This window comes from Mya arenaria, chromosome 1 (genome assembly GCF_026914265.1).
Source record: "Mya arenaria isolate MELC-2E11 chromosome 1, ASM2691426v1".
NCBI classification, from domain to species: Eukaryota; Metazoa; Mollusca; class Bivalvia; order Myida; family Myidae; genus Mya; species Mya arenaria.
Genome location: NC_069122.1, coordinates 16,114,112 through 16,140,576, shown reverse-complemented (window position 1 = coordinate 16,140,576; position 26,465 = coordinate 16,114,112). Strand labels below are relative to the sequence as shown.

The following is a 26,465-nucleotide window of genomic DNA, read 5'->3' as shown; positions in this document are numbered from 1 at the left end:
ATAAAGAAAGAAGAACAGTCATTTTTCACAAAATTGTAAGATTTTTTTCAACAGAAAGAAGTAGGAAAATAAGGATATTTCTTCTGACACTTACTCACAGGGTTTCTAACAGCTCATTAGTCAATCCTTAAAAAAACAGCTGGGGTCTGTATGAAAATGAGTATGAGGAATATATGCCCAAAGCAGGGAAAAGGGGCTTAGAGCCCTTTTGAAATGGTTTCGAAAGTCATTTCTATTAATTTCATGGTTCTTCCTACTGTTTTTGATGCAAATGTCCTGGCAGAAAACAATCTTTACAACTGTACAATAGTCTGAAGTTAAATCTGTCAATCCTTACTTCATGATTAATCCTGAACATGAGAATCACTTAAAAGAAATGTTAGAAATATTCTGAGAAGCTGAGAGAGGTCAATAGAATGACCACTGCTAAACCGTTGCACAGTAAGGCATAAAAGCATTGTCCCACAGAAAAAGTTAAAAAAATAATTGTCAAAACTGTTGGAAAAAAGAGATGTTTTTGCCAAAAAAAGAAAGACAACAAGGAACATTCCATAATATTTCATATCAATTTTCATATCATATCTCAACATCCTTTTTTTTGATGTCTTAAAACCTATTCCATTAACAAAACTAAGCTACACATGACAGTTTTAAGTTTTTTTAGTATGATTATAGTCATTAAGTAACGTACGGTTAATAATGTTTGCATAGAATTCAATTCATGACCTAATTCATTCATGAAAAATCACAGGTAACAATCTCTCTGAAATTTTAAGCAGCTTACAGTAAGCAAGCCTCAGCCTACCTGGTTGTTCATATAGTTTAACTTCACAGTCATGCGTACAGTTGGAGCAGGACCTATATCTGCTTCCATCTCCATCACACAGAAGCTTGCTTGTACTAGAAGTCCTAGTCCTTCTGGTGCTTGATGGCTCTATGTCGTCTGCTGCAAAACAATAATAGATTTGAGTTTTTTATACTGGTTTCTTCTATACATAAGTAAAAATATTCTCTTAAATTAATCAATCTCCATCACCTAAATGCTTGCTTGTGGTTGAAATCTGTATCATCAACATGTTTGTTGACTAGTTGTGGTCTGCTGCAGAAAAAAAACATGTGTTTGATATATTCAATATTATTCTATTTTTAGATTTCTCCAGGTCAATTGCCAAGAATCTTGCAAAGGTAAGAAGTCAGAATCCATCTGGTGCTTGATGGTTTCATTGTTGTCTGCAGCGAAAGAAAACAGGAAAGGTATAAATTTGTGTGTATCTTGTGTAACATAAATGTTACTTTAAATCAAGATAGTTGAATGAATATCTCTTCCACGAGTACAAATGTTCATGCATTTTCTTAACTTTTCTTGTTTAAAAGCTGCACTTTCACAGATTGACTGTTTTGACAACTTTTTCATTTTTTGTCTTGGAATGAGCCAATATTTGCGTAAATGTCTGGAAACTAGTGCAGCTTTAACTTACCAGGAAGCAATCTTTCTGTTATACTTTCTTCTTCATTTGTCTCCGTGTTGATGTTTCTCGGGAGTGATTTTTTTCCCACCTTTATCGAGCGTTCCTTACTTTGGCGAGCATTACGTTGACGAAGAACGAGGAATGTGATGTTGATTGCCGAACACACTGTGAGGACAACCACCGACAGCAATGCCTTTAATACAGATAGAGGACATTTAGTTTAAACATATTTTATTCATTAGTGTATACACACATACCGGTAACATAAAGACAAACAGAAAACACATGTACAATCTAGAAAAGGATTAGAACGAAAGATAAATATATCTTAAAAAGTCCTCCTCCAAACCTTAGCAAAAGCTTGTACACCTTTAATGACGGACATTTGTGCAGCTTACAATGTAGATGACACAATGATATTGCTATTGTTGAATTAAATCAAGTGATAGTGTTTAACATGATTTGGTTTTATTTAAAGAGGACAATTAAAATCAAACTTACAAACATGTGAAATATTTAGTTACAGTAACACATCCTGTATGCATTAATAAAATGTAAGTCAGTGATTTTTTTGTGTGCAATTTACTGCCTTCTAATGGCTATTTCGCCATGTGAAAAAGTGTTTATCATTCAAAAAAAGAAGATATTTTCCCAATTAATTAAATACAGGTTCTGTGAATGAATAAAGAAAGCAATAATTTTTGAACAAAAACTAGCTATTACACAGCATAATTTATGCACAAAAAAGTAAAAACATGTATATTTGCTATATATTTGCTATTTTAGCATGACTTTGTATTTTCAATACAAATCCCAATTTGGAAGGAACAGGCAGTGAAAATATTTAAAATATAAATCACTGTCATTATACTGTTAAGTAAAATTCAACACACTAAACATACATGTAGAATTTGAAAATAATTTCTATTTTTACAAGAACATAATTTGTTTCATATAAAATTTCCATTCTAATTTCCTTTGCAATCTCAGCCAAATCTGAGTAGTCTATAGTGAAGGGAAAAAAACATGAACATAAAATAGCCAATGCAAATTTTAATTACCTGATCTGTCCCATAGTGAAAGGACGGGTCTATTTCATTGTTGAGATGATGGTCTCCGAATATCAGCAACATCCCTGTGCCAACCATTGGAAACCTAGAAGTAAAAGTGCAGTGATCAAAATAAACACAAGCCATCAAGCCCGAAACTGTTTAATTACTTTCTGAGCTTCCTTAGTTTTAGGAATTTATAAAACACAACTTTTTCTACACCAAGCACTAGTGAATTAATTTGCCCTTGTTTCCCCCGAATTTCGATGAGAGAATAAATTTGCCCTTGTTTCCCCCGAATTTCGATGAGCAAATAAATTTGGGCTTGTTTACCCAAATTTTGATGAGCGAATAAAATTGGGCTTGTTTACCCGAATTCCGATGACTCAATGTGTCAAGATGGAGAAGGTCACAAAGGTAATCTGTATTTAATAATAGTTATACGAAGAAAGTGGTAAAAACAGCCCTACAGGCAGTATTATAGCCAGTGTTATTGAACTTGCTTCAAGACGGCCTACTGTCATAATGAACATGTGTCTTAAATTTCATACCTATTTCTTTAACATTTTTTTTTAAATATGGCCAACTTGGCCCAAGGTTTAAAGCTGTACTCTCACAGATTAAAAGTTTTGACGTATTTTGAAACAAATCTTTCAGAGTCAGCTAAAAATTCCTTCAATATTTCATTCATATCAGATAATTAACAATACAACAGGTCTCAATTGATTGGAAAACAGCCGAAAAATTTATTTTTCTTAAAGCGTTAGTAATGCCTTAAGCCATAAAACATCCATTTTCAAACGTAAATATGAAAAACTGTGACCTGAACTTGTGTCAGCAGTCTTATTTCACTTGCTACCACACATTAAAGCAAAAAATGGTTCCATCCAAGACCAAAAATTATAAAGTTGTCGAAACTGTCAAACTGTGTGAGTGTAGCTTTAAATGTTAAATAAAAAATGAGAACAAAGACAACGCCAACACAATTACAATAATCTTTTTATCTACAACAAATCAGACAAGCTAAATACTAATACTCACCCTAAAGCAAATATATACATCCATCCCTTGTTTCTGAGCACAAAACACAGACTTCGGCAATGTAACAGGTATAAAACAATGGAGAGTACCGCAGCGAAACATCGAGTGGAAAATACCCCAATGAGTAACATAACAAACTGTAGGTAGTGTGTCCATACAATATGAGTGTCTAAGCCATCGTAGATGATCATTCCAATACAGGCAAGACTCTGAAAAAGATCATGTGCTCTGTTACAGATTAATGTGTAAATTTATGTCCATTATACTTGTAAGAGCTATGCGATTTAACCATATAACCCATGGGGGGAAGGCGCTTTTAAATTATGCCACCCCCCTACAAAAGCAAATTTTACCTTGTGGGGTCCAAATTAGTGAAGACACCAACCTCTATACTATTTAAATAATTGCCTTCCCCCGTGGGTTATATGTTTTACTGGAATAGCCCTAAGATTAGATTTATGAAATATATGCTCATTATAATTATTTGTTTCCACTCGTTCACTGACCTATTATTTCCTTCCTATCATTTTTGCCATACTTATTTTTTTCTGGAATTTCCTTAAAAAAAAATTGAGTGTGCATGTATGTTAAAATTTGACCATTTTATGATTAAAATGTTTAACAATTGTGATTTACCCAGACATCAGTTCAGAATAGAAACCTGGTTCTCCTATTTCTTTTAGAAAAAAACATACTTTTTTTGTCCTTTTTGCTCCAAGTCATCTCCAAATGAAGGAGCTATCACTGAAAGCTCTCAGTAAGCTGAGAAGCGTCTAAACTAACTTCATTCAAAGCTTACATCTACATGACTTTCGTACCTGGGCAAGCACCAGGCATATCAGAAACTGGTGAGGCATTCTCTTGTGCTTTCTGCTGAAGATAAGAACTGCTAGAATCCACACCTGAAATAAATAATAACATTATCAATTAAAACATGTCAGCAGAGCTGCAACCATACACTTAAAGCTCATTTCAATTTGATTCCGATATCAAACATAATGATTCGATTAATCTGATTCAATTCATGTTTTACTTATTGTTGCTATTTAATATTAAGTTGCTTATTTAAAGGTTGTTTAATCATTGCAATTATGAAAATGTAGGAAAATCACGAAGCCCGAAATGTGCCCACAGACTTGATCTTAGTTTTTTATGAACATCTTTCAATGATGGAGGCGCCATGTTACTATTTAAGTAAGAATGAAACTCTATTATTCATTAGATGCCAAATAAGCTATTAACCAATTGCACACCGCGTAACAAAAGCTGACAGAATGCGGAAACAAAGGTCATTTTGTGGCATGCATGTTTAATATGCGGATCGCATCTGTACTGAATCGAATCGGCGAGTTTAAAAACCAGTTTTTCGATGCATCGAAGCGATTCATTGCACCTCTGCATGTCACATAAGCTTGTGTTGCTCAACATTGACAATATGAGTCTTGACATCATTATCTGATGGCAAAATATATCACCTTGTGAAAGTACATTAATTTTTATTCTAGGCTAAGCCTACATGAGTATAACATATGGCGCTCACTGGGTGAACACCAGTGACACTACACTTAGGACAAATGAAGTGTCGTGAAGTAACATCTTGTAATCCATCTCATATACTTACATTGAACACCAGTGACACCACACTCAAGTCAAATGAAGTGTCGAGAAGTATCATCTTGTAATCCATCTATTATACTTACATTGAACACCAGTGACACCACACTCAGGCCAAATGAAGTGTTGAGAAGTATCATCTTGTAATCCATCTATTATACTTAAATTGAACACCAGTGACACCACACTCAGGCCAAATGAAGTGTCGAGAAGTATCATCTTGTAATCCATCTATTATACTTACATTGAACACCAGTGACACCACACTCAGGCCAAATGAAGTGTCGAGAAGTATCATCTTGTAATCCATCTATTATACTTAAATTGAACACCAGTGACACCACACTCAGGCCAAATGAAGTGTCAAGAAGTATCATCTTGTAATCCATCTCATATACTTACATTGAACACCAGTGACACCACACTCAGGCCAAATGAAGTGTTGAGAAGTATCATCTTGTAATCCATCTATTATACTTACATTGAACACCAGTGACACCACACTCAGGCCAAATGAAGTGTTGAGAAGTATCATCTTGTAATCCATCTATTATACTTACATTGAACACCAGTGACACCACACTTAGGTCAAATGAAGTGTCGAGAAGTATCATCTTGTAATCCATCTCCTATACTTACATTGAACACCAGTGACACCACACTCAGGCCAAATGAAGTGTCGAGAAGTATCATCTTGTAATCCATCTATTATACTTACATTGAACACCAGTGAAACCACGCTCAGGCCAAATGAAGTGTCAAGAAGTAACATCTTGTAATCCATCTATTATACTTAAATTGAACACCAGTGACACCACGCTCAGGCCAAATGAAGTGTCGAGAAGTATCATCTTGTAATCCATCTATTATACTTAAATTGAACACCAGTGACACCACACTCAGGCCAAATGAAGTGTCAAGAAGTAACATCTTGTAATCCATCTCATATACTTACATTGAACACAAGTGACACAACACTCAAGTCAAATGAAGTGTCAAGAAGTAACATCTTGTAATCCATCTATTATACTTACATTGAACACCAGTGACACCACACTCAGGCCAAATGAAGTGTCGAGAAGTAATGTCTTGTAATCCATCTCCTATACTTACATTGAACACCAGTGACACCACGCTCAGGTCAAATGAAGTGTCAAGAAGTAATGTCTTGTAATCCATCTCCTATACTTACATTGAACACCAGTGACACCACGCTCAGGTCAAATGAAGTGTCGAGAAGTAATGTCTTGTAATCCATCTCCTATACTTATATTGAACACCAGTGACACCACGCTCAGGCCAAATGAAGTGTCGAGAAGTAATGTCTTGTAATCCATCTCCTATACTTATATTGAACACCAGTGACACCACACTCAGGTCAAATGAAGTGTCAAAAAGTAATGTCTTGTTATCCATCTCCTATACTTACATTGAACACCAGTGACACCATGCTCAGGTCAAATGAAGTGTCGAGAAGTAATGTCTTGTAATCCATCTCCTATACTTATATTGAACACCAGTGACACCACACTCAGGCCAAATGAAGTGTCGAGAAGTAATGTCTTGTAATCCATCTCCTATACTTATATTGAACACCAGTGACACCACACTCAGGTCAAATGAAGTGTCGAGAAGTAATGTCTTGTAATCCATCTCCTATACTTACATTGAACACCAGTGACACCACACTCAGGCCAAATGAAGTGTTGAGAAGTAATGTCTTGTAATCCATCTCCTATACTTATATTGAACACCAGTGACACCACACTCAGGCCAAATGAAGTGTCGAGAAGTAACATCTTGTAATCCATCTCATATACTTACATTGAACACCAGTGACACCACACTCAGGTCAAATGAAGTGTCGAGAAGTATCATCTTGTAATCCATCTATTATACTTACATTGAACACCAGTGACACCACACTTAGGTCAAATGAAGTGTCGAGAAGTAACGTCTTGTAATCCATTTCACTGCTAACCACCACTGTCATCATCTTGGCTGACACAAACATGAGTGGAGCAGATAGGAATGTACAAACCACCATTCCTGTGGCAATCTGGGAAATAAATTAGTATAAGTTAGCCTATATCAATTCAATGTCTTTTTCTCTGTTATCTGTTAACGAGTACAGTCATCATCTTTGCAGGCACAAACATGAGCAGAGCAGATAGGAACATGCAAACCACCAGTCCTGTGGCAATCTGTGAAATATATCAGTATCCTGTGGCACTCTGTGAAATATATTAGTATAAGTTAACCTATATAATTTCAATGTCTTGCTTGATGTCAAATGCAATTGTAAATTGGTAAATGTTAACCTTGGTATGATAATCTGTAGAATAATAAAGTATATATATATGTAAACCCATACTAATTGAATTTCTTTCTTATTGTTAATAACATCTGTAATCATCTTGTTTAACCAAACATGGATGAAGCAGAGAGAAATCCATTTGAAACACCTTGCCCATTTTCCATCGAAAACAACCTTGGATGTTGACTTTGTCAGAAATGTTTACATTTGACAACGCTGCAAGTAGATCGCAAAGTATTTCAAATAAATAGTCTAACTTAATGACTTTATTCTTGGAAATTCAATCTGAAATATCTATGCAATTATACACTTCATGGGCAATCAATTTAAACTTAGTCATACAAAATACATGTTTAAACACTACAATTAATTAATACTATTATGAACTACTTTTCCTGATATACCGGCATACATCGGAGGTTTTTTTTTTATGGATATTGGCCCAGGAGTTCAGAAATGAGGAATGTGCAAACAGCCGTTCCTGTGGCAATTTATAGAATTAATAAGTACAAGTGAGCCTATATTAATTCAATGTCTTTCTCTCTGTTAAAAAGACCTGTTTGTTGAGACAAGATAAGATTGTGCAAACCACCTTCTCTGAGACAATCTGTGCAAAGATGTTGAAATTGGTGTATGTTAACCTATTTTGGTATAAGTTAACCTGCCAGTTTAACAACACACTAGTAATCACAATATCTTGAGTAATGGAGACATGGCTGGTTTGGATTAAGACATACATAAGGATGGGTAAGTAATACACAATAAAGGATTTAATCTTATTTTTCATTTATAGCACTCCTTTCGAAAAATACTGCATGAAAAAAAAATAATCTATATTTAATATTGTTTTCTATTTCTGTTTTGATTGATTGAAATTTGACATTTTAATTATTTTAATTAAAATTAAGGAAGAAAACATGTGGTCTGTATTTGGATTTTATCAATAAAAAGGAACAGCTGATATTTGAAACCTTCTTTACTATTGGTCCAATGATGTCACGCTTGTCCAATCAAGAGTGTAGTAATGAAAAATAAAAAAAAAGTATATCAATATCAAAACATTGAGCAGTTAAACTAAGGTCTGTTTTATCCCTAAAGAAAAAACAAGGGGAATGGAATCATTAATATTGTTCCCTTAAGAAAGTTGCACAAGCTGAACAATCACAAATCATTTTATTGTAATACTTACAATATCTTGAGCAACGGAAAAATGACTAGCATAGATGAAGACAGAGGGAGCTGTTGGGAATGTTCCATACAGAAACGCATACATGCTGAGCGATCTCGAGTCGTTGGTTGAAGGACCATGCAACTCCAAGGCTCCAACGACTTGCCATGTGATCAGTGGCATCAACAGCCTGAAACAAAGATGCAAGATTACCTTAAAATAAGATTTCTTATTGCATTACCTTGAATGTATTAAAGGCGACAATATCAACCAAAACAATATTTCTTTTAATTTGAATGCATTTTTGTTTTTAACACTTTTGACTTATATGATAAAAACAAAAAAAATTGGTTAAATGTCCAAAAATTTGTATACAAATAAAATAGTGTATGCCCCAAAAAAGACTATTTTCACATATTCAATATTCAAAAATGAGTTAAACACAAAATAATATGCATTAAAAAATACCCTAGTGTATAGTGTTTTGCGGAAATAAAGTTTACAGAGTTTCCGCAAAACACTGCGAGGGTTTGGATGAACCTATCTTACACGAGCGGCTATTGTAGATGCTTTTTCTCCCACCTCAGTTAAACAAAATGGAGTAAAAATGTATTTTTTCGCTGGAACTTTTTTGTGCGTGAAAATAAATGCATATAGATATGTGATAATTTGTGGTTGTCATGGATATGCACGCAGTGATTCAGATTATGTAATAAGTCAAATCGTTCTTTTAATAGTTCTGAGGAGAGAGCAGCATTATTTCTTAAACGGAGCGTGAAAAAAAAATTTGGTGCCTTTTGAAGCAAGAAATAATTAATAAGGATTTTAAATATTGCCGAAAGACAAGGTTTTCATGATGCTACAGACGAATTGTGTGATTACAATATAAAAAGAGTTCCATACTTGTTTTATCTTTGCACATGGGCAAGATGAGAATTTCTAGTATTGTCAATTTTTTTTGGATCTTTTTGTCTGAGGTGGATCTTTTTGTCTGAGGTGGAAGAAAATTCTATCATTTCAGTATCAGTCTGCATTTCTCAAGGTTTTGTTCCATTCAACATTTTGGTTTTGAGAAATTAATGCAAATAAAAATCAAGTGTTAGACTGGTTATGGGCTGGAATTGTTGTTAAAAAAGGGTGTGACTGTCATAATTTGTCAGTATTTTATACTTTTGATAATTATTTTCACTGGTTTGAAAGATTAGTCTGTTCAACACTACACAGGCTGAAGTGCACAAAGTTAGCACATATTACAAAAATCATGGAAGCATGAACCCAAACAAGCTATTAATTCAGACACACTACCCACAAAAATGATTCCTGCTTGTCTATTATGGAATGCCATCTAAAACTACAAACATATTGTACGTTTCGTTGCTTATGAGTGAGCTCATTTAATTGCAAACTAATCTTACGTTTTTGCCATAATAAGCAGTAATGGTACGACCAAACCCAAGCCTAGCTGGCCAGACACTTTCCCAACCAGGTTCAACCCGAGGTAAAACAGGGCTGAAGCACTGAATGCATTACCTGTAATTTAAGAGCATGTTAGTGTTAAATTGCACACTCTTTTTTGTTTAAGAGTACTGTGGGCGATTTCTGATATTTAGAAATAAGTGTTATCGCATTGTTGCGAACAAAAAGTGAAAACACGCCAAATTGCGGGATGAAAATGCGCTGCATCATTATTCTGCCTAGTGTACACCATTCTGGTGTAGTTTTGCCTCACAATGTGGCAGGTTTTTGCAATTTCACCCTTGCACTGTGACAATTTTATTGTCTGACCCAATATATATCACAGTAAGTTTGATGGGAATGAACTCCTTCTTTGGTGTGATATGACCTGTACAAATTTTAGTGACATTTAACCTATTTCTTTAAAATATTTTTTAGATTTATGAAATGGTTCACTTCTACCAACGATGTAGCATAAAATAACTTTAAATTAGTTTAACCATTATATAATTGCCAGAAAATCTGGAGATGCGTTAACATCAGATATTCAGGCATTACGAGATTTTCTGACATCCTGAGAAAACTCAACAATAGAAACATGAGAACAGGAGCCCAGTATTTTAATGCCATGGTCTTTCATTTTCATAGATTTATCAAGGGACAGAATTCAGGAAATATTATTGACAGAGTTATGGGACTTGCAACACATACCTATTGGCCCACTGGCAAAAAAATATGAGTAAGGTTTAAAACAAGGCTAATGCAGAAGTTTGAGCACACCGCTCCCAACAACACCCAAGCTAAATTACAATTATATACTAATATTTAATTTGACATACAAGCTAAGAAGAGCACCATGAAGTGCTCTGATATGCTGCCAAGCTGATGCTCATGTCGTCTTATATATTTTTTTTCAAAAAGGAGCAATACTTATCAATATTAGTGCCAGGGCTATGGGCATTAAAAAATCCTTCACATAATAATGCATATTTTGTCTGGCAACATGTGTACCAAGTTTCAGATGAATATCTTGAATGTTTTTTTCAGCTGTGGACAAGATTATTAAGTTTGACATTCACAAAGCATCTAAAGACATAATTATAAAAACACTTTTTTGTCATAGAAAAAACAAACAAGCTAGAAATCTATTCTCACCTAGCACCAGGAGAATATCATCCAACACATTTGGTATCTTCTGTTTGAAGACAAAGTTTCCCGCTATCCCGATAATTACCATGAACACGATTGGGTTACTCAGCACATTCTTAGCCACATGGAGCGCCAGATGACACGTGTTGGTCGGAGCAGGCAGAAGTTGAGCTGTAAATTTCAAGAAAAGAAGCATTTTGGGAAAAGGTTACGAAGATGGCTACTTTTTTACTTAATTTTTAAACAATAAATATCCACAAATATATGAATACCATGAATAATGTTCATAACCATGGCCCCAGATCTCACTTGGGTCCCAAAAAGGTGATATGGTTAGGGTTACATTATTTTCCGAAAGAGGTAAGGTAGGTACCCTTTTTTTAATTTTTAAACTTTACAGAAGAATGATATCATATAGTCATTTTTGGAGAATAAAAAAAAAATTATGTAGTGTTAATTTTAATTTTGTTGTAGTTCTAAATGATATAACAATAGCAAATGTGGAAAACAGTGCTGTGTCTATAAAAATGATAACCTGTTCTACAATCAAACATATAATTTTTGTCAAAATGAGTTACATTATATAGTTTTGAAACACTTAAGAATTGAGGTTTTCTGAGCTTGAGTCTGAAACTCAGAATTAAGAAGTTTAAGACTCAGTGCTCAAGCCAGGATTTGAAAAGGGCAGGGTACTAGATCAAAAAAGGCACATTTGCAGATGTGCATTTAATGAGCCTTAATGGGGCACTTGGAAGGGTCAATGTTCAATTCTTATTGTGTGTGTTGTAACTACTTTCAATACTAATAGTTTGTTATGAATACATTAGCTGTTATCTTTACTTTAGTGTCAAAATTAAGGCATTATACTTATTTTTAAAAATCGACTCTTTCAAACAAAGGGCACAGCAGAGTGTAATAAAAAGACACCAGAGTGCCGGAAAAGTGCAGCAGGGTGCCCCACCCTGCTATCTATACCTAGCTGAAGCACTGGTTAGTGAACATGTACTCTGACAATTCACACAGGCATAATTATAATGACCAAATTTTCCAAAAAACAGATTATGTTTTATTTTTGTATTTATACTTGGTAATACTTGATGATGTTATAAAACAAAAGTTTTGAAACCTACACGAGTGTGTGAGAGCCATGCTTGCTCGTCGAGTGGTGTCATGTCGGCGCCGGTGAATCTCGAGAAGGACGAAGCCAATTGGATTAAGAAAAATGAGAGAAATCGGTGCTACCAAGTAAATATACTGTAAATATTCAGGATGCGTGTCCTCATATAGAGCCTTCACTGAAACAGAAAAATAGATGAACATTTAAGTTTTGCACAATTAATGACTCGCGAAATGCGCCAATTATGATGAAATCAAATCAAAATATGTTTATATATGTATATATATATGTATCAGGGCTTTTTTACCAAAAATTGTGAAGAGGCCTAGCCTTTTTATTTTGGGAAATTTAAACACGTGAAATTCTACAAATTGTGAAAGTGCGTAAACATCTTAAAATGGGAAATTGATAACAATTTAATTTTATGGACTAATTGGTCCTCAAATAATGTTTAAATTAGACAGCATTCTTCTTATGTCAACTTAAAAGATTGAAAGAATAATTTGCTCCAACAGATTAATTTTTATTGTAAATGTTTGAAGCAAGATCTTCTTTTTAGGGAAAAATATCTGGGAATTGTGAAAAAAATATCTGGAAATTGGGAAAATATGCCATTTTTCCCAATTGTGAAGTCAGCCTAATTTCGGCCCCTAGCAAAGAAGGTGAAAAAGCCCTGTATGTATAAATTAAAGAATTGTAAGGGCATACCAATATAGTATGATCAACTGCTGAAAGTTCTTGGAACAACCATTTTGACCATATATATATATGGAAGAGACCCATTAAACTGGTGTATAATCTATTCCACTAATAAATAAATTTCTGCATTTTCGATAAAGCCTAATATTGTGTGTGTAAAATACATGCATGTTTGCATTTTAATAAGACGGTACAATTTAATTTCCAAGGTTCTCAATCAATATTTTTAGGTTGAACCATATCTTATAGTAAAGTTCAACTCAGACCAGCTTAACTAGTTTTTCTATTTAAAATTCATTTATTTTTCCCAATTTGAATTGACCCAACTCCCATTTGAACCATCCAATTTCGGCGGGAGCCGGTTCTTATTGGGAACACTGCAATCTCCACTACTCTTTATTAATTGAAACAAATTTATGTGTACAATACACATTATACGTTACAATACACGTTTTGTATAAAGATATCAGTATCCCTGATTAATTTTAAAATCCTAAAAACCTTTTGCTTATATGAATTGCTCATTCAGGATTCCACATGGGATTCAAAATCTGAAAGGCCTTATAGTGTCATTTTCCACTCTTCCTCAACAAAGACAATGCTCGATTGTACAAGGGCATCGTGCAATAACAAGCTTGCATATATAAATAAATAGCATTCTAAATTTATCCCCATACTTCATACAGAACCGGTAATCTCTGTCTTCTTGTTAGCGTTCTGATTAGTAATGTCAAGACAAAAACAAAGAAGGAACTCTTAAAGAATAGTATAAAACAATACTTACAAATAGGGTATCCAAGAGCAAAGTCATTACTCTGTGTAGCAAATATTGCAAACAGACCCGCATATCCAAGATGCACCGGTCGCTTAATCAACAACGTCAATCCTGCTACCGCAATAAACACCGCTGTTTTAGAGATTGCGATCCCAAGTAAAAAGTACCAATTAACTTGACTAAAATCCAACACTACCATGCTGCGGAACAGTAACGCTGGTAGACAGAATTTTCCGACAAAAGTCCCAATGCCTTTACCCTGGATTTCCGTAATGAGATTAGCTCTACCGGCGATGTAACCTGCCATTATAATGGCGAAACACTGGAAAATTGCCGGGTATAGGTTGTCTATGGATAACGCCGCTGGTTCATGGGTAGTTGTATTTCTGGTTAAATTTGACATGATGTTGCTGGTTGATAGGTTACCAATCTCTGTCAAATTGGTCGCTAGGATACCACTGGCAGCCATATTGTTCCCTTAGTTACGAGAATGCTAGCAACATGAAAAAAACTGATGGTATTATATGGAAATTTTCTTGAACTTTTGGTTTCAATTCAATTCTTCCACCTGAAAACTGATGGCATTATGTCTTATGGTAATTTTCTTAAAACTTTTGGTGTAAATTCCATTCTTCAAAGGGAAAATTTCTATCACCATAAAATTATTTTCTTTGAAATTCCAGTTTTTATCAACCAAAAGGCACAGATAAATCCATTCACTTCCAACATGAAGCATTTGTCACTGCCAAATCCATCTGAAAGAAAACCAAGATACACATGTTAACAATTTTACAATGTTAATACTATATTACTTATTAAACTATTTTTTTTATCAAAGATTTAGAATGATTATAAAAGCAAATTTTTGTTTTAACATACATATATAATCTACTGGTGCATAAACTGGGCGCAGAAATAAAAGCTGCAATCATAATTTTATGCAAATATATTCAACTATATGATATAAGCCATTTAGTTTCACTATAACTTAATGATCACAAAGCAGGATCGATTTGCCAGTGCATTTATTGCAAAAGTGCTCCATAAATATCCACTGTGAAGTCTGATCATTAAATGCATAACCACTGATGATATGTTTTAAAAAACATGACAATGTTACCTAAAAGGATTTTTAGCACCACTTTCATATTACATATTACAGAAAATTACAGGCACATTTTTTTAATTAAATTTTTGGATGTTCAAGTTTTTGCAACTTCTATAATTGAAAATGGTTGTTAAATTTACATAAACAAATAAGGCCACAATGAAAAAATAGTTTGATTGATGTTACCCGACTGTCTCACTAAAATACCTGCGGCCTAAACCTATTTTGCCTCTTTTTAGCATCACTTTCATATTACATTACGGAATTAAAGGGTACAGAAAGAATAAGAATAAAGTTTCTGATCGTCCAATTTTTTTACCTCTGAGTGAATTTTTTTATCAATGTTTTTTCGGAATGTTTGACAGGTTATATAAGAGCATTTTCATCTTTTTTTTAACCATTTACATAACACAACAGTGCATTTATTTTCTACTGAAAATGGGGCCAAAATTCAGCCACATTCAAGATCCCAAAAGAAATACTTTTTTTCAAAAAAATTGGACAAAAAATTCACTTATAATCCCAATTATTTTTTATAAATTCTCACCTCTCAACTTAACTAGAACAGTTATGTTTAAATGCATTCCCAGGCTCTCAATATTGATGTTTATGGCATATTTATTTAAGGAAGTTTAAAAACAATCAAGATTTTGACCAAGAAAATAATATTGGCCTACCAGGCTACCAATGCTCTTTTTTAAGCATGCAACAAGAAACAAATAATTTTATTTACTAGGCCTAATGAATCTTAAGAGTTGATATATCATGTGTTACAAGCTCTGTATAGATCACACTTTTCCCAACGTGATTTTATCAAGTAATAATCATGAGGTGACCACTGAAATTTGAATGAGGAAAAAGGTCAAATCACAAATAAATTATTTATATATAATATTGGTCAGTGATATAATAATGGTCAAAATAAACAGTAAATAACTAAAAACATGTACTAACTGTCTTTTCCAGAATAATTCCATATAATTCAGACACAAGGCATAATCAACATTATTTGAATGTATTTATCCAAAAGAAATACAGAATTATTTTCACTGAAAACAATGTTAAATAATCAAAACTTTGGTACATTATAAATTCATAATATTATAAATAATATTCATTAATAATCTTGAATACATTGTAAAGGCACAGTTTGTTGGGTTGGTCACTGCCATTTTGTTACATGTACCTGCCATATTAAATAATAGATGCTCCATATTTAACACATGCAATATTGTTGATGAAACAATTTTACAAATGTACTGGTTTAAAAATTATATGCTCCTTAATTATTTTTTTATGCAAGATGTTCATGGGCAAGATCTTTTTGCCAGATCCCGAAAATAATTAAGGAGGGTAGGCTAGGTAAGAGTATTTTGTCAGTGCTTTTAGAATGTAGGTTAAAAAAAAATTGGCTATGAGCTTTATTAAAGGGACTTGACACCATTGCAAGGAAAAAAGAAAATTGTCTAAAACATACATAAAATTGATATCATTGTATACACTGCTGTTTACTTACCGATGTATCACATTTACTACCAACACATGCATCTTTCGCAGTTTTTTGCGTAATTTTCCAATTCAAAATTAACTTGGTTTGTCTACCATATAAATACCAGTAAATTTAAAAATAGCGTTCGTATATGTATCTGTACTTATCACGTGACTTTCACATGCTAAATGTACATACTATAAACTAGGAAACCAATATGCACTTTTTTAAAAGGGACAATTCAGTTGAGAAATCATACAAAGTTATGTATACCGGGTAATCTGTTTCATACTAGCCCATATTGACATTATTCTATGCTTGATATGAGGAAATACGACATATTTGCCGATTTTAGGATCATCTGGTGTCTAGTCCCTTTAATATTATATAAAAACTTAAAGATGCACTCATACTCCCAAATAAAATTTACCACGATTAATAATTTTGTTAGAATATTCTCAAAAGGATGTATAAATGTCGAAAACAATAGTTCTTATGAAGTAAACCGGGTTTAATTTGAAAGAAATGTGCATAAAAGATGATATTTCTAACTTTTGACACTATAGTAGACCACAGTTAATCTTTTAGCATTCACCAATCATTTAATATTTTTGCGCTTTCTGCTATTAAATACATCAGTAATTAATATTTTCCATAAATTCATTTTTAAGAAAGAAGTTAAAGTTTCATCAGTTGAAATTGATGTTTGTTATACAAGTGTACGTATTGATTTTGAATAAGAGTGCCACTTTAATGACCAAGGCTACTTTCACCTGATACATATAATTATGTTATATATCTTGATTATCTTTGAATATTGAATAATATTTATTAGTACTTGTAATCATTAACTGATATCGCAGTATATAACTGGTGAACAATGTACATGTACAAATAATAATAACAACTCTGCAGTCTCCATTGATTTATTCATATTTTGATGCACTTAATATACAGATACATTTATAAACCACTGGCTGTGCACAAAGTTTGAGAATAATAGCGAAAAAATAGGTTGATTTTTTTGTTAAATTTTAATGCCTTATCATGTTTAACATATCTGACTTTACTAATCAAAACCCAAAATATGAAAATATTTTAGTCACTTTTTTAAGTGTGGAATTTGTGGCTTAACGTAGCTATTAATACAAAAACCCATTTATAAAGGGTAATATTTTTTATCTGTGTCGAAATAATATGCTTGTTTTGATTCTATCTTTAAGGTCAAATGAATATTTGAAGTCTAAATTAATATGTGGATGAGGGAGCCCTATGCCATTTAAAGCTAAATTAAAGATGAAAATGCATTAAAATAAAAAAATGGCATCAAGCTTTATTGTGTGCCTTTAAAGCTGCATTCTCACAGATTAACCATTTTTACAACTTTTTTTATTTTATGTCTTGGAAAGGGCAATTTTTTGCGTAAATATCTGCGAACCAATGATATAAGACGGCTGACAAAAAATCAGATTGTAGAGTTTCATATTTCTGTTCGAAAATCAATGTTTTATGGCTTAAACCGTTACATACGGTTTAAGAAAAATTCATAAAACATCATTTTTTGAACTTAAATGTAAAAATCTGCAATCTAATTTGTTGTCAGCCGTTACATATAACTGGTCTCCATGGATTTTCGCAAAAATGAGCTCGTTCCAATAAAAAAAGTTGTCGAAACGTTAAATCTGTGAGAGTGCAGCTTTAACTAAATACCAAGTTTTGTGATCATTCTGCAGCATGAGTATTGCTCTATATTTTAATGCCTAAATATTTCTGCCTATGGTTGTTATGAATGTTGTAAGAGCTTATAAGCATGGCCCCGACCCCATGGTCCCTATTAGGGGGCAAATAAAAGTAGTCATAGAGGCCCGAAAAACCTCATGTTTTGGGCCCGAAAATTAGTTTTCCAGAAAATGCATCTGAAAACACATATCTTATAATAATTTTACTCTTTGATACGGAAATTGCAGCCAAAAGGACTGATACAACATTTCATGGATAATTTAACCTTCATCAAAGACGTTGGTAACAAAATATTATAATGTGATCAACCAGTCACACTACATTCTTTTGCTGAATTGCGTGAGCAATGGTTTGAGAAATCTTGGTCTTTGAAGACAACAGTTGAGCATATATCAATATTTGTTGAAGGGTTCAGCTGCCAGTATCTTAGTTGTGACACTCCTGATGATTTGACATACCGGTATATGTACAAAAAATGTACTTTATTGTGTTTATAAAAAAAAATGTAAAAAGAGCATTTACCAAACCATGAAAAACTCCATTGAAGTCTTATATGCGATAATTAGCATTTTGAAGCGTTTTCGTCATAAGACTGTTTCTCTCGATAAGGATACCGGTATTGATGTGTACATTATTAAACGGGTCACTGCATTGATGCAATCGGTATTTTGTTTGTAGCTTACGAAGAAGTTATAATTTTCAACGAGAATTGGTCTTTGTTTACATTTTCGTAGGGCAAACATTCTTCACTTGTTTCATATTTCAGTATAGGGTACTTTTGAATTTTCTCAAATTTCATTTTATGTTTAAGGCAATGTATAATATTGATGATTTACATGTTCAAGTACGTATGTGTAAAATATCATTTTGGCTAGTTGAACTGATTTATTATGACATTAATGAGCCTTTGTCATCAAGCCACTGTGTCATTACTGAAGGACACTGCTCCTCAGTGCTCACTGTGCTGGCAGTCATGATTTAGGGCTGCACACCAGGCAAACTTTCCCACCAAGAAGTTTAATTGGGTTATTGGTGAGTCCAAGTAGATTTTGACTCCATTGCCTAGTTTCTCTAGTGATACTTAGGTTTTAAAAATAGTCTGGTTGTATCATTAATTTTACAAGGGGAATAAATAAGTAAAGTCCGAGGTTTTTTTCGCCAATTTTTATACCCTTGACCTCCATAATTCTAGAACAGTCCTCTAATCAACTAAGCTAACCTGGCGGCTGGTTAATATCCCACCCACACACAATACACAGTACACTCCTCCCTTCATTAAACTTTTAGGTCAACTCAACGAAGGCACACCTACCGTTTAACGCAGCCAACATTACAGTGAACTTGGGAGGGAAAAGTGCTTGGTCTAACCCATGACTCTAACAAGGTTCAAATTTAACTTTGAGGAGCACTCGCAAAATTTTGCGAGTGCTTTTTGAGGCAACTCGCAAAATGAAAAATCAACTTGCAATTTTCTATTATTTACTTTATTTCCTTATAATATTGTCTAATTAAAGTAGGTATTGTCTAATTAAAGTAGGTATATAAGACAAACTATAAATATTAAAAAGTATCAATCTTGAGTGTTTGACATTGTTCACTTTGAGGGGGGGTGGGGGTATATTTACCCTCGCCATCAGGTAATACCAATCGGCGAGCACGTTACAAATTTCATTATGTCTATAAGTATTAAAACAATAACAATATAAATTTAAAATAAATAAAAGCAACAGTAAATGTTGTGTGGATGCTTTGGACTATAAAATATATCAGTCTATTCACTTTGACAGTTGGGAGGATGTATTCAAAGGTTGATGGGGTTTACATATAGTGTGCGAAAGCGCTAAATTTATCACCTATGATTGAGATAGGTGATTACGTCATTTGTATTCACTTTGTATTATGCATGCCACGGAGCAAATTCCCGGAAAGATTCAAGATAAAACTCGGCCTTCTCCGTATTTGTTCCATTTTGAAAACTCACTAGAGCGTGACTCAGTACTGTCTTCTTTATACTGGTAGTGTAAACATGCCACTTATAGACTGTTTACGTTCGACTACGTAGCGTATTACATGTTTATTCTAAAAATTCCTTTTAAAATTTTGTTGTCTTGAAAAAGCCACTTGCAGAATTTTGCAAGCATGAATAAAAGTCACTCGCAATTTGCAAATGTCGTTCGCATTTTGCGAGTATGCGAGTCTAAATTCGAACCCTGCTCTAACCAACTGAGCTAACCGGTCGGCAGGTTCAAGTCTATATAAACAGCCGCTTTAGACTCTTTGATGATTTTTGTTTTGGCGAATCAAAGAATGACAGATCTGAGCGCTAAGTATAACTGAGCAGAAAGATAACTGGCACCTGCTGGTTAGTTTCAAAATGGCTATGCTTTGTTGACAGAAGTCGATCTGAATTAGTGTTTTAGTGTTTCATGTAACACTTAAGTGTAGTTAGAGAATGTATTGGCATAAAATAAGTTATGTGTAACTTTTGTGTTTTTATTTAACAATGAAGCGTTAAATATTGTGGAGTTACAGTTGAAGAATATATTTTACATTGGTTTGAAACAATCAAATTGTGGCGTTAAGGGAACAAAATGAATATCCAAATGTTAAAAAACCACTTTTGTGGCTAGGCTGGTTCTTACCCTAGTCCAAATAATTGTATGTTGACGGATTTTTTTTAGATTTTTGATATGGCAAATCCTTCACGTACAAATTGTTTAGTATCAAAAGTGGGTAGTTGTTCCGATCAGGATTCCGGGTTAAAGCATATAGCGTCTATAAAATATCATAAAAACAAGAAATATTACCAGATAATGTTATATTATATTAGTTCCGTACACAAAAAATAAATATCCAACTTATAATTATGAGTTTGACGGCTTTTCTTCATTTCATTCTGTCAAAACATAACGATATATACATGAAGGGCACCTGCAAGGCTTCAGGGCACAGTTTTAAATCGCTCGGAACATTTCGGCCATAGCCGAGTTGTTACGATTGTATAACGAGGTCTATCTCGAAGCTTTGTCGGAGGAGGCCGAGTTATTACGATTGTATCGAGTTGTTCCCCTTTGCATAATTGTTTTCTGTGTCAGTCAACTTTCGTTTTATTGGAAAGGTAAACAACTTGTTTTAATGCATTAAATGCTTGTTTAGTGCAAAATAGCATTTCACTTACATGGGAAAATATGAATATAACTCTTTATGATCAATTTCAACCATAAAATACTTCACTTAAAACAATTTCAATATTTTTAAAACACCCCTGTTTTTTGCACATTCCCGTTTAGACGTTAGGGATTGGAAGAATCCCGTATAACACGTCTAATATTTTAGACTAGTTCTTACCCTCACACTACTCACTAGTCACGATCATAAAAACAGGATTAAGATGTTTATCTTATTAAAATAATACATAACGTGTGATTTACTGTAGAGTGGACACACCTTCAGGTATGATTTGAAAATGAAAAAAAAATCCTTACAATAGATGTAACCGCAAGCAAAATATACACAGAGAACCAGAACATAGTCCAAAAAAACACATCCGAATATACTTCAACTTGAACGTTCAAATCATGTTTAGAACAAAAGTCCTGCTATTATCATATTTTTTTTTAATTCGTATGAGTAAAATCAATACCTTCTCATTTTCTGCATGCCAAACAAAGTCCCATATGCTTTAATTCGGTCATAGTTGGTGAAAATATGTCTGTTATGTGACTTTACCTAATTGTTTTTTTACTGCGTCATAACATTTGCTAATTAGGCTACAATCAACTAATTTAAAATTATGACAATAGGTAGTCTGCCTGGATCATCTGTCCTTTAAATTTGTTTGGTGTGAATAGATGTAATACAATACAGGGTTCCTAATACCATTCAAATATGAATTGTAACTAAACATTACGCTTAAATCACTAATTAATTCCACAGCGGCAGAGCGCGTGGTTATGCAACACTCCTATGGTCAAACCCTTCCCCTATCAAATACCAAAAAGAGAAACATATCACCAAGGCTTATAAATAATGGAGAGGAAGCTAGTACTTAATCACAATAACTTTAGTTTTTATACTATTATTTTGTAATCTTTGTACAAGCTTTGGGGATAATTTATCCTTTAAGAGGGTGTGGCTATATATGTATACGTACTATGTTGACAGTGCTCCAGCCAGGATTTGAAAAGTGCAGGAAGCTAGGTCAAAAAGGGCACTTTTGATACACATTGACTTAGTCTTAACGGGGCACTTGTAAGGGCTAATGTTCAGTTATTATGGTGTATCTGTTGTAACTACTTTCAATAGTAATATATAGTAGTTTGTTATGAATAACTAAATTTAAGCTGTTATCTAGCTTTTCATTAGTGTCAAAATGATGCCTATTTATTATTATTATACTTGAAAAAATGTTTATTTGTAACAAAAGAGCGCTTCAGAGTGTAGTAAAAATGCAGAAGGGTGCTGGAAAATGGCAACGGGGTTACCCACCCTGCTATTGAGGCCTAGCTGGAGCTATTATAAATTGGTTTACCAGTTTAAAAACAGATCATACAAAACGATGGCTTTTAAGAAGTCCTCGTTTAAAATAAATGTATTAATAAATATCATGCATGTACATGACGAATGACCCAAGCCTCTAGCTTCCATCATGGCGGTTGTTTCCACAACCTGATATAATCCATGTACATGTATTTATATCCGGTTATCACGTGCGGTTACACGTGTCATTCGGATTCCATGAATCTCGTTCTGCTGCTCCACAGTCATCAAAAACAGTTTGCGTCTGTCCAACTGTGTCCGATAAACATGTCCCTCAATTTGTTTTCAAATATAAGATAAGTAGTACAGGGGCCATGTATATGCAATCCAATATAAAAATGAGTATAATTCAGGGTTTGCTTCCATTTTTATTACTTTGCCAAGTCATTCTAGGTGGATTGGGTAGCTTGGTAGACTTCATAATTTTTCTTATGTTTTAACCCCCATGTATGACTTTGAAGATTTGCCACGAAAAAAATAAATGTCCATCATTAAATAATTAATGTACCAGGCTTAAACAGTAAAATCACAATAAGCGAAATAAAGAATAACTATTACAGAGTTATGGGCCGTTCAATGCACAGGGAATTGTCAATAGTATGTACTTTTTTTTTGTTTAAAGTCCTATTACTATGTAGTAATGAAAACTTATTTGTTTGTATGTATATCCTAATGACTTCTCTTAATTTCTAACTCCCCCAAAATGAATTTATCGCAATTATGAAATGCAACAAAACCGAAAGTTATTTTTAGTATAATTAAATTTAGCGCGTCATTACGAAATTTGCATATCACGTGACTTTCTGAATTACTAATGATTTGCATTTTTAAATTAAGACGTGTTGGGTTTAAATAGTTTGCCCAGTTATGCATGTAAAACACTTATTTTATGAATATTTTATTATACGATATCGAAATTGCAGAAAAAATACAGTAATAGTATAAACAGAACAGAACAGAACAGAACAGAAAGATGATTTATTTGGATTTAAACATATTGTTTCTCATCCATACAAATAATTATAACACAAAAGGTTGGTAAATAAATACAAATAATACAGAAACAAAACTTTTTAAAACATACAAGTGTGATTAAAGGATAGTATTTGTAAGCGAATTTCTTATTTTATTAACTTTGCTTATATATGTACACAATCGATTTAACACCGATCTTTTATTTGATGAAAACAACTCAATCAATTTCCACATACTCGGGTTTCTAGTGTTATATTTGCTTATATAACGTTTCCTAATGTCTTGTAACAATCACATTTTAAAACAAAATGAAAGTCAACTTCAATATCTCTTAAAGCATTAACATATAATAAACATTGTCTATCTTCTCTATTGACACGTTGCGGTCCAATATCGTCTGGTTTCCACACGTAATTTGTGACCAGATGCACGCATCCTTCCTATTTTTCTTTTGTTCTTTCCATTTTTGAGTAATTTTTGAAAAATCTGTCAATGATACAAAAACGTTTAAAACGTGTTATACATGAAACTATATATATTACGATTTATGTGTGTGTGTGCATTCAATATTTATGTTTATATTTGTGTAATGTGACGATAAGCTGTATATGCTTAAGTCAAAAATAATTTTTCTGTTCTGTTCTGTTCTGTTCTGTTAAACATCTACGCAGTGATTTGTTTGTAACAATGTCCAGATATTGTTCATATTCAAGTTTATGTTTTAAATGTTTATACACTGTCAACACACCATTATTTTGTAGACTCTCGCCATTCTTGCATAAAATTGTCTATAACTGTCTGCTTAAACATAGGTATAAACTGCTTAATAATAACACTGTCTGGATTATTCCATACAAAAGTGAAACCAATTTTGTCGAGAATAGTCTTAATATTGCTACACCAGTTATGTTTTCCATTAACAAAGTCGATATATGATAGATCGTACAAAGATTTAATAATACAAATGTCTGTATTGACGACCTTAAGCCAGTATTTAATTAGCCGTACATATCGATATATATGCAATGGGTATCGTCCCAGTTCTCCGTAAACGCTACAGTTACTTGTAGAAAGTTAAACGTTTAGCAGTCGTTTACAAAATCTTAAATGCAACCTCTCTACTTCTTGAGACTTCACATAACCCCACACTTCACATGAATAATTCAATATTGAGCTAACAAATGCATCAAAAAGTTGACAACATGTTTTGGGTGTAAAGTTAAAAGATTTTAAATTTGACATTAGCGCGTTCATAGCCTAAAGGCCTTTTTCCGTTAGCATATTTTTATTTAAAGCGAACGATCCACTCGAGCTGAACACCATTCCTAGATAATTGAATTAATTTACTGTATCTAAGTGTACATTGTCATATGTACATTTTTCACCTTGTCTCAAACGACCTCTCTTTTTAAAAACGATGACCTTTGTTTTGTCGGTATTGACTTGTAATCCCCATTTATCGCAATAGTTTTTAAGCGCATTCAGGCTTTCCTGTAGATATTCAGGAGATTCAGCTATCAAACCCATATCATCAGCATACATAAGCAGAAGTAAAGTCAATTCCTTGATTAAAATTCCGCTTGTAGGAAGTGTTTCAATATAAAGTTCCATTTCTTCCTCGAATAAGGAGTAAAAAATCGGAGAACACACATCCACCTGCTTCAAACCGACTGCTATTTCAATAAAATCGGACATCTTTTCACAATGTTGGACTTTGCACCGCACTGTGTCATACATAGACCGTACTATAGGTAGCATTTTCCCAGAAACACCGAGTCTATATAGCTTATACCATAACGCAGAGTGGTTAATAGAGTCAAAAACTCGTTTCATGTCGACCATGGCTACATACAAGCGTTTGCCTTGTTTAGCATATGTCAATCAAGCAATTTAAACTGAAGATTGCGTCCACAGTGGAGTACCCCTTTCTAAAACCGAATTGGCTATCAGGTAGTTTTTCATGTTTATCGCCCCAATTAAGTCTGGGATATTCGCTCTTAGAGTCTTGTATAAACAAGTATGTTAGTTTTAGTGGGGTGCAAACCCACGCCAGTAACGTCAAGAAAAATACATCTACATATTCATTTTCTTTACAACAAGACCACCAGGACTTTCATTTTTGCATGAGATATTTTGACATGTTAAGCCTACATTGATAACATCACGTAATAATGACAATCAACCAATTACGAAACAACAAAGCGTTTTACGCTTATTTGAACGTTGTTATCGTCAAAAACGATATTTGAACAAAACATATTTGCTGATGGGTTCGAGGTTTTATATCTTAGTTTTAACACTCCTAATGACTTGCCACTCTTTATTTCGTCATACACAAAAAGTGCATTTTACAAACACATGAGCGAGTACCAATCAGCTATTCTTCACCAAACGACATTGATAATTGTTCATTCAAAAATACTTGCATCTTCTTTATTTTAGAAACAGGAGGTTAATTTCTTTATGTGAAATTTCATTTGAAAATGTTCAGTATTTCACTAGTTATTTTCTCCAGTCTATTCTGGCAACTGCCCAGATACTGTTTGCAAAGCGCTATGCTCCGCCCACTTATCAACCTCATTAGCATATAGAGAGTCAGCGATCCAGTTTGGAATTCCGTTGGTATTTCCAAAAAAAATCTTTTTACTAAAGCAACGTGTAGACCTCAGAAATTTATCAGACATTATATAGGTCTTTATCATAGTTATACACTCACTTTTATTTTTTCTCTAATTCTTTAATCCCATGTTACAGAGAGGCT

The 26,465-nt window shown here is 33.4% G+C and overlaps 1 protein-coding gene across 3 annotated transcripts in view; it reads right to left on the bottom strand.

The window, feature by feature from the left end:
- LOC128234443 (integral membrane protein GPR155-like) overlaps positions 1–21,935 on the bottom strand; it is a 37,480-nt gene extending 15,545 nt beyond the window's left edge. Inside the window, exons 1-12 of one of the 3 annotated variants that reach the window (XM_052948691.1) lie at positions 21,834–21,935; positions 13,863–14,608; positions 12,393–12,557; positions 11,269–11,433; positions 10,074–10,188; positions 8,680–8,848; positions 7,077–7,232; positions 4,378–4,461; positions 3,560–3,768; positions 2,531–2,624; positions 1,479–1,662; positions 806–946 (exon numbers count right to left, since the gene is read on the bottom strand). In XM_052948691.1, the coding sequence (XP_052804651.1) occupies positions 806–946; positions 1,479–1,662; positions 2,531–2,624; positions 3,560–3,768; positions 4,378–4,461; positions 7,077–7,232; positions 8,680–8,848; positions 10,074–10,188; positions 11,269–11,433; positions 12,393–12,557; positions 13,863–14,322 (1,942 nt within the window). In that variant the 5' untranslated portion in view covers positions 14,323–14,608; positions 21,834–21,935. Of the gene's footprint in view, positions 1–805; positions 947–1,478; positions 1,663–2,530; positions 2,625–3,559; positions 3,769–4,377; positions 4,462–7,076; positions 7,233–8,679; positions 8,849–10,073; positions 10,189–11,268; positions 11,434–12,392; positions 12,558–13,862; positions 14,609–14,732; positions 14,774–20,832; positions 21,104–21,833 lie in introns of those variants that run through there. The other 2 variants (XM_052948707.1, XM_052948699.1) reach the window with 2 other exon arrangements.
- Between the last annotated feature and the right edge of the window lie 4,530 nt (positions 21,936–26,465).